General features: G+C 42.1%; 1 protein-coding gene across 1 annotated transcript in view; it reads left to right on the plus strand.

Moving 5' to 3' along the window:
* Nucleotides 1-10,863: 10,863 nt before the first annotated feature.
* Nucleotides 10,864-15,072, plus strand: part of LOC147334284 (beta-1,4 N-acetylgalactosaminyltransferase 2-like) — a 122,543-nt gene continuing 118,334 nt past the window's right edge. The window contains exons 1-2 of the mRNA XM_086286545.1: nucleotides 10,864-10,928; nucleotide 11,943. Coding sequence (XP_086142671.1) covers nucleotides 10,864-10,928; nucleotide 11,943 — 66 coding nt within the window. The remainder of the gene's footprint in view (nucleotides 10,929-11,942; nucleotides 11,944-15,072) is intronic.

Here is a 15,072-nt window from a genome sequence, read left to right on the forward strand (position 1 = left end):
TGTGTTTAATTTTCCTTTTCCTTTATTTTTTCATGAGCAGCACTTGTCTCCTTGTGTATGACCGACAAACCTTACTGGACATAAAAGACGGTCTTTCTTATAACTTTCCGGAGTTCAAGTTTTGCAACACGGACGCTCCATTTGCAGACCCCCCATTCATCTCACCTGAGACGCCTTTGTTCTCTGTCCCTGGAGGCCGCAAACGCCGACGCAGAGGGAGAAGATCTGGCGTTCTGGTTCGACTGAGACGGCGCACTTACAGACCACCGTTACCCAGTTTATTACTGGCTAATGTGCAGTCTCTGGAGAACAAGCTGTGCGAGCTTCGGGCACGGATCTCATTCCAGCGAGAGATGCGGGACTGCTGCGTGATCTGCCTCACAGAAACCTGGCTATCGGACAAGGTACCGGACTCGGTACCGGACTCCGCAATACAACTGCCGGGGTTCTCTGTGCACCGCGCGGACAGGTCACAGGATCTTACTGGGAAAAGCAGTTTCATGATCAACAACAGCTGGTGTGATTATGCGAACGTGCACCCGGTCAAATCCTTCTGCTCACCGGACCTGGAGTACCTGATGATTAAGTGCCGGCCATTCTGGCTACCGAGGGAATTTACAGCAGTGATTATTATGGCTGTTTACATTCCCCCACAAGCCGACACTGACCGTGCACTCAGGGAACTGTACAGCGCGATCAGCAGCGAGGAAACCGCACACCCAGAGGCAGCGTTTATCACAGCCGGAGACTTTAATAAGGGAAACCTGAAGAAAGTCTCACCAAAACTCCATCAACACATTCCTTTTAACACACGTGGAGACCGGCTTCTCGACCACTGTTACACCTCTTTCCGGGATGCGTACAAAGCCCTCCTCCGCGCCCCATTCGGCCAATCAGATCACTGCTCCATCCTGCTCCTGCCCGCCTACAGGCAGAAGCTGAAACAGGAAGCTCCAACCCGGAGGGCGGTGCACTGTTGGACGGACCAATCGGAGTCTGCGCTGCGGGACTGTTTTGATCACGTGGACTGGGAAATGTTTCACGTAGCCGCAAAAGACATTGATGAATACACAGACTCAGTCTGTGGATTTATCAGGAAATGCGTGGAAGATGTCGTCCCATCCAGAACAGTTAAATCCTTCCCAAATCAAAAACCCTGGATTAACGGAGATGTTCGCGCGGCACGGAACACCGCCTTTGCCTCCGCGAACACATCGGACTACAAACACGCACATTACCAACTCCGGAAGACGATCAAAGCAGCCAAACGTGAGTACAGGGACAGGGCGGAGCAACAGTTTGACAACCCTCGGAGTATGTGGCAGGGACTAAACACGATCACAGACTTTAGAGGGAAAACCAGCACACCGCAGACCACGGCCTCTCTGTGTGAGGATCTAAACGTATTCTACGCTAGATTCGACACAGCGAACACCATGAGACCAGACAGTGTGCGCACCGCGGATGACGTCAGTGCGCACACTGTGTCTGAGGAGGATGTGCGGAAGTGCTTCAGGAAGGTGAACGCACGCAAAGCTACTGGTCCGGACGGGATTCCCGGCCGCGTCCTCAAGTCATGCGCGGCTCAGCTGGCTGGAGTGTTCACACACATCTTCAACCTTTCCCTCTCTCTGTCTGTAGTCCCAGCCTGCTTCAAAATGGCCACCATCGTCCCTGTACCCAAATCCTCCACCATCTCCTCATTGAACGACTGGCGACCTGTAGCCCTGACCCCCATCGTGAGCAAATGCTTCGAGAAGCTGGTCAGGGACTTCATCTGCTCTGCACTACCCGACTCACTGGACCCTCTACAGTTTGCATACCGCCACAACAGGTCCACTGATGATGCCATAGCCCTGACACTACACACTGCCCTGTCACACCTGGAGAAGAGAGACACGTATGTGAGGATGCTGTTTGTAGATTACAGCTCAGCATTCAATACCATCGTTCCCTCGAAGCTGGACAGGAAACTGCAGGATCTAGGACTGAGCAGCTCCCTCTGCAGCTGGATCCTTAGCTTCCTGTCTGACAGACGCCAAGTGGTCAGACTGGGCAGCATCACCTCATCCCCCATCACACTGAACACTGGTGATCCACAGGGGTGTGTACTGAGCCCTCTCCTGTACTCACTCTACACCTACGACTGCACAGCCACTAACAACTCCAACATCATTGTGAAGTTTGCGGACGACACTACAGTGGTGGGTCTTATCACCAACGGTGATGAGACGGCTTACAGGGAGGAGGTCAGCGCCCTGACCCACTGGTGTCAAGACAACCATCTCACCCTCAACGTCGCAAAGACAAAGGAGTTGATAGTGGACTTCCGGAGGTGCAGAGAAGTACACACCCCCATCACCATCAACGGCGCTGCTGTGGAGAGAGTGAGCAGCTTCCGTTTCCTCGGAGTACATCTGGCTGAGGATCTTACGTGGTCAGTACACACAAACAAAACAGTGAAGAAGGCGCAGCAGCGCCTCTTCTTTCTCAGGAGACTGAAAAGATTCGGCATGAGCCCCCGCATCCTCAGGACCTTCTATCACTGTGCCATTGAGAGCATCCTCACTGGATGCATCACCACCTGGTTTGGCAACAGCACCGCCTACAACTGCAAAGCTCTCCAGCGAGTAGTGCGGTGCTCTGAACGGATAATTGGAGGTGAGCTTCCCTCCCTCCAAGACATCTACAGGAAGCGCTGCCTGAGGAAAGCGGGGAGGATCATCAAGGACTCCAGTCACCCCAGCCATAAACTGTTCAGACTACTACCATCAGGAAGGAGGTTCTGCAGCATCCGGTCCCGTACCAGCAGACTGAGAGACAGCTTCTTCCATCAGGCCATCAGACTGCTGAACACGTCATAGACACCTCAGCTTCACTACGGGAACTGCAACACTATGCACTCCACACTGTATATAAATGCCACTTGTTTTGCACATATTCAACTCTGTATATTTTATATATTTTATTTATTATTATTTATTTATTTATTTATTTTTTTACTATTTAAATTGTTAAAATTGTGTATATACACACACACACACACACACACACACACACACACACACACACACACACACACACACAGGATAATATTTAGTATACACATCCAGAAATGCATACACTATTATATATTGTACATATATTTATTAGTTTCAGATTAGCCATTCTTGTATTTTGCTCGTTTGTGTTGTTGTGTTTGCACATCTCTGTTGCTTGTGGGGCTCGCACACAAGAATTTCACTCGCATGTGCTGTGCCAGTGTGCCTGCACATGTGATGTGACAATAAAAGTGATTTGATTTGATTTGATTTGAGATTGACAGATTGGTCTGATCAGCACTGTTGACTCCTGCGCTTTTCTTGCTGCTTTTTCGCCAGTTTTTGAATTTATCAGTGAGAGAATAACGATCATCTCCTCAGTGTAAAGAAGATATATTATTAATGATTATAATACTAATCATAACCATTGCGGGGAAGTGTTCTGATAGCACAGAGTCACTGCTGTGAGGTAAAATGTGTTGGTTATGTACAGCCGGTAAAATAAGCATTGAACGTGTTACAAATTTTCGAAGTAAATATATTTATAAAAGTTCTTCTGACTTTTCACCAGATGTCAGTAACAACCCATCCAGTCCATACGTACATTTTTCTTGGCCCACATTTGGCTGTGATATTGTCATGGTCCTGCGGCCATGACTCAGTGACTTTTTGTTTGTGTTCCTTATTGTTATTATTCTCTTTATTATTCTTGGGCTGTTTTGGGATGGTTTGTGTTTTGGGATTTTAGATACTGGGTTCTGGGTTTGTGCTCCCTCTATTGGTCCCTGGTGTTAGTGTTCCCCTGTCTCGTCAGGTTAATCAGGTCCAGCTGTGTCTCCCACCTGTGTGTGATTTCCCAGTGTCTCTCTATGTACTAATAGTGTGTGTTTGCCTCTGTTCCTCGTCGCGTCGTCTGTGTTCATACCTGGTGTAATCCCCTGCGTGCTCTCCCTGCTGTTCTCCCTTCATGCTCAGGTTTGCTATTTCTTTGTGTAGTTTCTCCCAGTTAGTTCATCCTTAGTTCTGTTTTACCATCCCCACTTTATATTTGATATTATCAATAAATCACCCTCACATCTGAATAAGTGCTGCGTTTTGAGTCCTCCTTCCACTCTCCACACGGCTGCTGCCCCGAACCGTGACAGATATAGACACCAGTGTGGATTGTTCAATGATTTTATGATGTAATTAATTACTCTTGAAAATCAGTAATCAATAAAGTAACTGGATTATTTTTTGGGGGAAGTAATCAGTAATTAGTCATTGATTACTTCTGCAGCACAACTGAGTCCACAGTTGTGCTGTACTTGTACGCTACCTGAAACCTGAGTGCAGAGTTTCACACAAATTCTTTTTACACATACAAAACTGATTTACAAGTACAAATTATTTATGACCACAATTTGAGCCCATAATTACTGTCAGATTTTGATGTTTTCATAGATTTTTAGTCACTGTCTGATTACATCTCTGAGGTTGGTGGCACTCATAGCGTTCATGTTCTGTGGGAGAAGAGTCACATGACCCATGAACTTCATACAAACTAACCTGTGTAGTGTCTTCAGATGTCCACTAGATGGAATCAGTCCTCAGAATACAGAAACAAAACCACTGCACTGCAGCTGCACAAAGACAATAAAAACTGATCCTGAGATCCAGGATGGAAAACAGAAGCTGCTCTCTCACGCCACCGTTCCTCCACTCACCCCAGCCGGTCTAGACACTAAACCTCTTCATCTCGGACAACATCCTCCTCGCTGGCACCACCTTAAGAGAGTCCATCTCCATCCCCACAACATTACTGTCCTTGCGGATCAGTTTATTGAGTCTTTTGGCATCAGCAACCCTCAATCTCCTCCCAACAGGATACAACAGCATAGAGCATCGCACTGGCCACAACAGACTCGTAGAAAATCCTGAGCATTGTCCGGCAGATGTTTAAGGACCTCAGTCGCCTCAAAAGATAGAGGCGACTCTGGCCCTTCCTGTAAAGTGCTGTGGTTTTTTTTAGCCCAGTCCAGTTTATTGTCAATGTGTACTCCAAGGTATTTATAGTCCTCCACAATGTCAACATTGAGCGCCTGCATTGAAACAGGGGTCAAGTGTTTCTGAATTATATTCAAAGATCAGTAAATCTGCTGTAGACATAAAACCAGTTAAACTGTTATTTTAGTTTAACTGGTCCTGACAGGGACTAGAAAGAGAGAGCATATTTCTCCTGTTTTGGCTTCCCTCCATTGGCTTCCTGTTAAATCCAGAATTGAATTCAAAATCCTGCTCCTCACATACAAGGTCTTAAATAATCAGGCCCCATCTTATCTTAATGACCTTGTAGTACCATATCACCCTATTAGAGCGCTCCGCTCTTGCACTGCAGGCCTACTTGTTGTTCCTAGAGTATTTAAAAGTAGAATGGGAGGCAGAGCCTTCAGTTTTCAGGCCCCTCTTCTGTGGAACCAGCTTCCAGTTTGGATTCGGGAGACAGACACTATCTCTACTTTTAAGATTAGGCTTAAAACTTTCCTTTTTGCTAAAGCATATAGTTAGGGCTGGACCAGGTGACCCTGAATTCTCCCTTAGTTATGCTGCAATAGATGTAGGCTGCCGGGGGATTCCCATGATGCATTGAGTTTTTCCTTTCCAGTCACCTTTCTCACTCACTATGTATTTTTTTTTTTTTTGGATCTATAGCCATCAGAATTGTTGTCTTGAGGCCAAGAAAGATGCCAAGCGGATTTATTTTACCAAGTGGATCATCATGGCCTTGCCATATTGGTCCATTTGGTTGACCTTTATTATAATTATGAATTTATTTTATTTTCAGTTGCAAACGGGACAGACATAACTGTGGGATAGGACAGGGGGAAAGAATGAAAGAAAACCAAAGGGGGGAAGAGACGGTGAGAAAGGGGGGAAGAGAGAAAAAAAACAAACAACAAAAAAAACTCCTGGGTCACCTGTATGGAGAAAAAAAAAAAACAGAGGAGACAGCAAACAACAAAGAGCAACATAATAATAGAAAAAAAAGCACCATCACAATAAACTAGCTAGCCATAGATATCAATAGTTACTAAATAATAAACGATATTGTGCAGCACGCAGGATAGACAACGCACAGTGTGCTTTGAGGCAGCAGCCAAGAAAGCTGTAGTCCGCGTCTGTGAATACCCATGTGTACACCTGTGTGCATACCTGCGTGGATCAGCATGCTTGCATTCCAAAGGTTTCTCCATGTAGCAGATCATTACACACCATGTAATGATCTGCTAGGGAGTGTGGGGAGCCACAGCCCTGTCCTCTATGGTATCAAGCAGTTATGGAGGAGATCAAAACTCCAGACATCCAGAGGCCCCCAGAACACAAGAGACCAAGGAAGACCCACAGAGGGGCAGCCGCGCCACTGTCCCAGTAAGAGCTAAGGAGAGTCCCAGATGAGGGCTCATTAAGCAGCCGCGGAGCAGAAGCCAGGGGGAGTTGCAGTGACGCGCCCGTGAGCTCCGCCGGCAGCCAGCTGTGCCTGAGTGACCGAGCCCCAGGCCGAGAGGCCCGGGGCACCCCACCTCCGAAATGGCCCGAGCGAGCCCCAATAAGCGGCCGCCAAGGAGTGAGCCGGTGTGACCTGCGACTGCAGGTTATCCACTAGGTTTTGCAGTTTGTACCAATATACAGTGGGGCAAAAAAGTATTTCGTCAGCGACCGATTGTGCAAGTTCCCCCACTTAAAATGATGACAGAGGTCAGTAATTTGCACCAGAGGTACACTTCAACTGTGAGAGACAGAATGTGAAAAAAAAATCCATGAATTCACATGGTAGGATTTGTAAAGAATTTATTCGTAAATTTACTGGGCAAACAGTTTAGAATTATTTGTAAGTGTATTTCCCACAGTATTTTAAAAATATTGAAGATTTTAAGTGTTATTTCCCATATTATAAGTTAGAAAATATGAAAAAGTTTGAGTTTATTTCCCACATCGTATGAGTTGCAATATGTAAAATATTCACACCATATTTTTTGCTAATAGTGGAGCCTGCCACGCAAGTGATCAGATTCTCCACCCTCAGCAAAATGAGCCCATTCATTTGTTTTATTTTGTCACAGTAAAATAGTTCTGGACTGGATTGACTCGCTAGAATCCTTTTAGACAGGGACTTACGACCTGATCAGGTCCCCACAGGTAGCCTTCTCCTCAGCCAGTTGAAATCTGGAAAGCCCACCTTATTTTTGTTCTTCCTGAGAATTTTCAGCGCTGTTATTCACTGTTGCAGGCCTACTTAGAACAAAAATGAGTAAAAAGAGAGCTGATTATTAGCTCATCAAAGCACAAAACAAAATCACCTGACAGGTTTTCTCTAAGTGCACTGTTACAAAAATAATGGGCCCCTCTCAGACAGCTCAGCTCCATGCTTAATCAAACTCCCTCCATTAAAATAACAAGACCATCCAAAGCAAACTGACCGAATCAATCCATCACTACAACAACCTCAAAAATCTTAAACACAGAACATTTTGCCACAAGTTCTTCAGGGTCCTGTCACTCCGAAGTCAACTGACATAATTTCACCTGCTCAATACACAGAAAGTCTTGTTAAACGCCACACAGTCACAGTGTCTCCTCCAGTGCAAGCTTCACTCACACAGTTCCAAGTTCCTCTTTTTCTTTTCCTGTCCTGAGTCATTCAACTACTTTGCATACTGAGTCATCTCTCAAGAAGTTGCCGTGACAAGAGAAATACGTGTTCAAACATTACCACCTTATTAACCCTTTACAGCCGATCAGAGCGGGCACGCTCTGTTTTGCGTAACTATTTTTAAATCCCGGTAGCTCTGCAACCACGTAAGCTAGCGCAATAATTTTTTTGCATATGAAACTGGAGGAGTTGTACTTACATCTTATGCCATCAGCTTGTCCTAGGTCACAGTTTCCTTCCACATATAGCTTTGCAAAAACTGCATAAAAATCACTTGCAGCAACAAAAACATGATATTCCAGAAACACGCTTCGCCGATCCGATCAGCTGTTTGTAACACTTCCTACGTCCATCAGCGCGAACTATCACATGACCGCATGACCTGCCCGAAACCGGAAGTGACGTCATTTTGCGGAAATGTAGTTTTTTTTACCATCGTGGCCTCATGAGCTTATACTTGTGTTTTTAAAAGTTATGTTTGACTTCATGACTTTCTGTGTCGTTTCTGGGATGCTTAGGACTCATATTGCACTGCTGGAAATAGTTTATTTTGATGCATATGCTGTTATTTTGCAAATTTGCAGTATAATATTTATTTTCGTTTTTCCTGCAGTATATAAAAATTGGTGTATTTCAAAAATAAAACTGTGAAGACACTTAAAATAAATTTCCTGTGGTGGGAAACTAGTTTGTGCAACTTTTTTGTATTTACAGTTTTGAGGGATAAGCCTCTTAAATTTCTCTAACTAGAAATATATGTTAAAAAAACAAAAACGATTTTCAGTTTTTTTGTAGTTTATTGCACTTTTTTGCAATTTATGTAATTACTATGCACCTAATGCAGACATATTATTAAAGTTTGGGCTATAATGGTTGTATTGATGTATAGCAACTTGAAATGCTCCCAAAAATGGCTCCACAGCATGTAAAAATATAATATAAGCTCTGGCGGACTTGGTTCTATGGTAGGTCTTAAAGGGTTAAATTATTTTATTTCTTTCTACAGTGATCACTGGTTTTGATCACTCAGTACGAGAGCACTCCTAAGTCACTCTTTTAAAACTACTTTAATCGCTGTTTTCTTTTTTTTTTTCTTTTTTTCTCTCCCATAACTCACTCCCTTGTCATATAGCTTCTTTTTCAGTTATTCCTCAGCTTCAAACTCAAGTGTATTTTATTAAACTTTCACACCATTCTATCACTCATACAAATAGCAAGCTGATCTTCGTTGTGTATGTTTGTGTTCTAAGCCGGGTTTAATCAATGTCTATGCATTAATCTCCACGAGCTTGTCTTGTCTTTGTAAGGTTAAAGCATTTTCTGTTTGTGTGTGTGAGTTCATATATGTTTCTTTTTCCAGCGTTTCAGACTCCTTCACAATTTTCCCTTTAAACAGTCAGTTTTCTCTTTCCCAAATTTTGATTTCCCACCTTAAATAACACCATTCCTTGTCCTCAGCCAGAAGTTAGGGCCCACTTGTCAGGTTTATGGAGATATGGCGCTGTGAATAATTCAACCAGAAAGAGAGGGAGTGTTTTCTCTCTTTAGCTCATCACTAGTCATTGTTAATGACAGTGTTGGAATGTGGTCTGCACTGGTGGAAAATTAAGAGAAACACAAACATTCAACCGGCCTGGGCACACACACACACAGCAAACATGCCCTTACATGATCTAAATGCATTTCAGCCAGTTGTGCATGAGAGCGCTTTGGCAGTCTTTGAGTGATTCACAGGTTGCTTCATTTATGGGAGGAGCTGAAAATGATGAAGTCCGAAGCCTCGCTGCCCGGCTGTACCACGTGACTGGTTCAGGAAGTGGTTCGAACTTTGCCGCGAGCTATGACAGATATAAACCCCTCAGACTGCATTCAAAATGTGGGTGTTTGATGGAGAGTTGCGGTTAGTGAGAGTTTGGAGGTTTATGAGAGTGAGGAGAGAAAGTCAGGAGAGAATGGAGCAAAGTTATGTGATGTTAGTGATGTTAGAACTTTGTGCATTAACTTGGTTTTAAAGCCTTTACTTTAAAATATATGCACTTCAATAGTTGACATTAATCTTACAGAGAATGTGATGATTTTGTGGATAATTAAAGTCAGTCATATATCCACAAACACAACAGGCTGAAAGTCAGTGATGCTGCTTGGTTTGCAGTCCTGAATATCACGGCATAAGCAGGATTCACTGCAATGTTGATGTTAGCTATGTTATATTGCTGCCTCTGTTCGGTGGTGTCGAGCAAAATGAACTTTAAAGTGTGTTTGAACGAGCTGACGGTTCACTCGTTAAGCTGAAAGAAAGATGCTTTAGTGTTATGTGTTTGTATACTTTCTGCCCAGTTTGATCCATTTAGCAGAAGTCAGCCTGTTTAAGGCTATTCCAATAAAGGAATATTTCATATCAGTCTACTCGTCATTCTTTCAGAAACAGTTTTCACAGCTCGTACATTTTCCTTTTTACACATGTATGTAAGCATTGAGCCAAATGTAATAATGCCAACATATTAAATTGATGTTGCAGCCTATGACACATACTCTGTTGATAACAGTTTGCATGTAACAGATAAGCAATGTATTTAAGAAGGTAATAAATGTGACAAGTACTTTTGACTTTGTATCTTCAATTTTTCAAATCTTGAGAGGGAAAATATAGGAAATCTGTGTGTAGATACTGAACCTTTAGAAAGACATTTTTGTCCCTTTTAAGGGTTCTTTTTTGTACTTTATACTAAGGGTACAACTTTGCCCTTTAAAGTACAGGTTTGACATGTAAAAAGTACAAATTACAAGGGTACAAATCAGTACCCACAGTTTAGGCTACAGAACGGTACCTTAGAGGGTACCACCCTAGTGACATTGTACCGCTATAGGTACATTTCTGTACTTTAATTTCTGAGTGTTTATGCTGAGTTTTCCAGTCTTTCGTGTTTACTGTTGCATCAAAGGACCTGTAAATTTCACATAGCCATCTAGTCAAATTAGCTGTACTGTCACACTGTCAGGGGAACAACTGACGCCTGACTCAAAAAAAAGCTGTTGGCTACAATGAAAACTGGTTATGCTGAAAACTACCTTTATGTACCTGAATGTTTTGAGAGAGAAATATCTGCTTATTTGTACTGCTATTCTTCGTGCATGCACATACTACATACTGCTACACAAGGACCAAAATCCACAAATTATCTAAAACAACAAGAAAAGTTAAATGACATATATTCAGACTTTGGTTTTGTTGTTTGGGTTTTTTCACCATGTTTTTTAAAGCATGGAGCTGTGTGGGTGTATCAGAACAGTTGGTTGAGCTTTTATTCTGCTGTTTTTAACCTTGCTCAGTGGTTCCGCCTCCTTATCGTACCACATCGTAACACTATATTGTCTTCTGTGACATCATTTACCTGAAAAGAAGAACACCGCACCTTTCATAGTGTGCAAACTTTTCAACAATTACATTCAAGTTGTTCAAGTTTTTCAAGAACGGCTTTTCATTGCTCGCTCATCACTTTTTCTTATTGTAGCTCCATAAACAGCAGGAAGAAGAGGTAGGAAATGAGCTATTATCTATACTTTTGACATACTCAAATATAAAAACCCAATATCTTTGCAATTACATAATAAAGTTATGTAATTTAAAATTTTCTGATACTTTCTGATTCTGGCGCTGTAGGTATTCATTAGTTTTGTTTAATCATGCACCTGTCAAGGAAGTTTGTCTTTGAAGTAAATAGTCCTTTACCACAAAAAGGGAAAGAAGCCCATACTTTTATATTTATATACTTTATTAGGTACACCTGCTGGACAGCTATTTAACCCATGTGTTCAGGCTTTTTGGCACGTAAACATGGTCAAAACAAGCTTCAGAAAATGCTGATTGACCAACTCTACACATAAAACGTTGTATCACTGAGGCAAGCAAGAGGTAGTGGCTCTCCCCTGAGGTTTCACCTTAAAACTAAATTTCTGGATCGTTATGTCATATGAATAATCTTACTCCAGGTAACTGTACTCTGTCTTTAAATATGCAGCCAATGAAAGTCTTCTTTTTTTTTTACCTTAATATCATGGTGTGCTTTAAATGTTTTGGGTCAAAGCACACATTTTTTTTCTGAGCACAGAAAAAAGTAAAACTGTAAATAGTTTTTGTTGTGTGTAAATTATTTTGATCATTATTGTTTCCCTCATCTGTGGAGACTTGGAATATTTTATATATTTCTTAGAGTATTTTTAAAAAGATTTCAGATGGTTAAAGCCTGTGGGTCTCCATATGTTTTCTTATGAGTGCATACAGAAACGTATTAACAAGAACAAAAAAAGGCACACCTCTTTAGCAAATACTTGTTTTTTCAGTCACTGAAGATATAGGATTACATTGTAATCTCCTATTCAAAACTGCCTTACAGGTGTGTGTGTGTGTGCGCGCGCGTGTGTGTCCTCTAACCACATATAAGAGGTGGAAAAACCAACCAGTTTCCCTCGTAAAAAGCATAATAAAATTAAGAACTCTTAAACAGGTCTGGGTTGAGCGTCGTGTAAAACTTGGTAAGACTGGCACATACCTAACTTGCAGTGAGACTACCTGTGCCAAGGTGACTCATGGAAAATAAACTAGAAAAATTTGCATTTCCTGCGAAAATGCAGTGTGGATGCTTTAAAGCTGAAGCTGTATCAAAAACTAGCTGAAAAAGCTGAAAAGTTGCAGAAATTGTAAGAACTTTGCTAAAATGTAAGAACTTAGAAGAACTTTGTAGTCTCTTTCTCATAATGACGACTTCCCTATCAATATCATTCTTTCACCGTAAGAGACAGCAAGCTTTGGTGAGCAGTCATGGAAATTTTCAGGTCTCTGTGGAAATCCATTAAAAGGACATGACGAGAGAAAAAAGTGGTTCATTTCCAGAGTTTGAAATCTGACGAAATCTGAGCGAAGGACGAATTTCCTACCGTCAAACAAGTCTAACTCATTTCAGAACAGTAATAGGTGAGAAAACAATTCTTGAATTGTGAGCGTCAGGAGTGTCTGAAGATATACTGGGACAAGCCTTATGTCTTAACTTTGCTTCGTTAAGGAGATATGACGATTCGAATATGCCTGTCATTACAGAAATCAAGCGGTGATTTTGAACAAGCTCTCCATTGACTTTCTATGGAGAGTTTTGCGACTTTGTGTTGGTCTGAGGAGATTTGCCAAAATTCTATAAATCCCACAACAATGACAGTGACATTTTCGGAAAGCCAGCAAAAATACCTACGTTTTGATGTATAATTTGCGGAAGTTGAGTGAAAATTGAGCAAGTAGTAAGAAGTTATTCGGACATGAAGAGAAGACTGCAAAACCTTCAGTGGCACACTGGAAGCCAAGTGCATAGCAACCATAACAACCCATGTATTTTGTGAAAAATCACAATTTTGAAACTGAAAACTTTAAAAACACTTAGAGCCCCAGAGAGCAGCCAGTTGGCTTTTCTACCTTTAAAACCCTCCTACCAGCCAAATGGCTTTTAGCTAGGCTTTAGCTTCAGCCAAGTGGAAGCTAAATTGGCTAGTCATTCATATGTAAATTAGGTTGTTACCTGGGAATTCTGGAGGGAGGGGAGTGGGGGTGTGTGAATGAGGGGGTGGGGGAGCTGCTAAAAGCTGTGAACTTCCTTTTGTTTTCGTCTTGATGCATTCTCAATCATCCAGGGAAATAAATCTCCAAAAGTCACCAACTTGGAGTGTTTCAGTTTGCCATCTTAGGGAGAAATCAAATGGCCTGTAAATGGCCTGTATTTGTATAGCGCTTTACTAGTCCCTAAGGACCCCAAAGCGCTTTACATATCCAGTCATCCACCCATTCACACACACATTCACACACTGGTGATGGCAGCTACATTGTAGCCACAGCCACCCTGGGGCGCACTGACAGAGGCGAGGCTGCCGGACACTGGCGCCACCGGGCCCTCTGACCACCACCAGTAGGCAACGGGTGAAGTATCTTGCCCAAGGACACAATCAACACACATGCGTGTATGTCCTTTGTTGGGGACCTGTCATCAAAGCGTAGATGTTGCATGATGTCTTGGAAGCGGTTTTGTGGCATAGTTCCAATGATCTGTGGGTTTCCCAGGTTTGCTGACCAGCAGTCATGTAGTGATGGAACCCTAGTAACCCCCCCCCCCCCCCCCCCCCCATTGCAAGATGACAATTGCATCCACCTCAACACAAAAGGAAGTTCACAGCTTTTAGCAGTTCCCGACCACCACACACAAACAAAAAGGCAGTTGGCAGTTAGAAATCAGCAATCATTCACACACCCCCACTCCCCCACTTCTCACGACCTAAACGACCTAATTTACATATGAATTTATGCTAAAAGACTACCCAATTTAGCTTCCACTTGGCTGACAGAGGGTTAGAAAAGCCTGGGACTTCCAGTGTTGTTTAATAGGCATAAAAGTAAAACGGTAAAAGATTTGAAAAAGCTGATTTATACCTGAATAGCCCAATAATTTGAGAACATTTTGAGGTTTGAATGGTTGTTCTACGTGAAAATATGAGGAAGTAGTTAAGTTTCAAAAACAAGAAAATTTTAGCAGAATTGCAGAAGTTTCCCATTCATTTCAATGGGACAAATTAAGCTTAATATTTTAAAAAGTATAATAGTGAAAAATACCAAAAGACACAGCCATCATTAGCAGAAATAGCAGAATAGTTTAAAATTTGAACGGTGAAAACCGGCTGAAAATTGTGGAAGTAGTTAAGTGCCAAAAAGTGTACGGAAGTCCCAAGAGGAACTCAATAGTGTGGATGCTTAAAGCATCCACACAATAAAGAGAAACAGGAACTCAATAGTGTGGATGCTTAAAGCATCCACATAATTAAGTATTCTGATCTCAATATTTTTCCAAAATAATCATTTTGATCCTACTTGTGCAGAGCTAGTTTGCAATGATAAAAACAACATTCTTTTAGTTGAAATTATTGCAGTTATTTATTTTCAAACAGACAAAGCAAAAATGAATTGCGCCTTAAAATTGCAGTCTGTCTGAACACAGGCAGATGGCGCTAATTCTGACATACTGCCTGGACTAATGGACTAATCTCTTTCAATCCCATGAGCCCCTTGACAGCCAAAAGGACTTATAGTATTGAAAGATACAGGCAATAAACTGTCAAAATGTGTTTTCCAGTGTTTCTGTTTTTCTGGGGTTTTTTTTATGTGTAATATATCTTTTTATATTGGTAAACCGATTATAGATAATTTACTTTACAAAAGGCTTATATATAAAATAAAGAAATAACTTGTGTCGCAAGTATCTTTATGATTCCATGATATTGTGTCTAAATTTTATTCATTTGGGTCTTTTC

The sequence above is a fragment of the Aulonocara sp. 'chitande type north' Nkhata Bay genome, linkage group LG3 (genome assembly GCF_057382095.1).
Source record: "Aulonocara sp. 'chitande type north' Nkhata Bay isolate Kocher_YH1m ecotype deep benthic linkage group LG3, A_spYH_male_GT1.1, whole genome shotgun sequence".
NCBI lineage: Eukaryota > Metazoa > Chordata > Actinopteri > Cichliformes > Cichlidae > Aulonocara > Aulonocara sp. 'chitande type north' Nkhata Bay.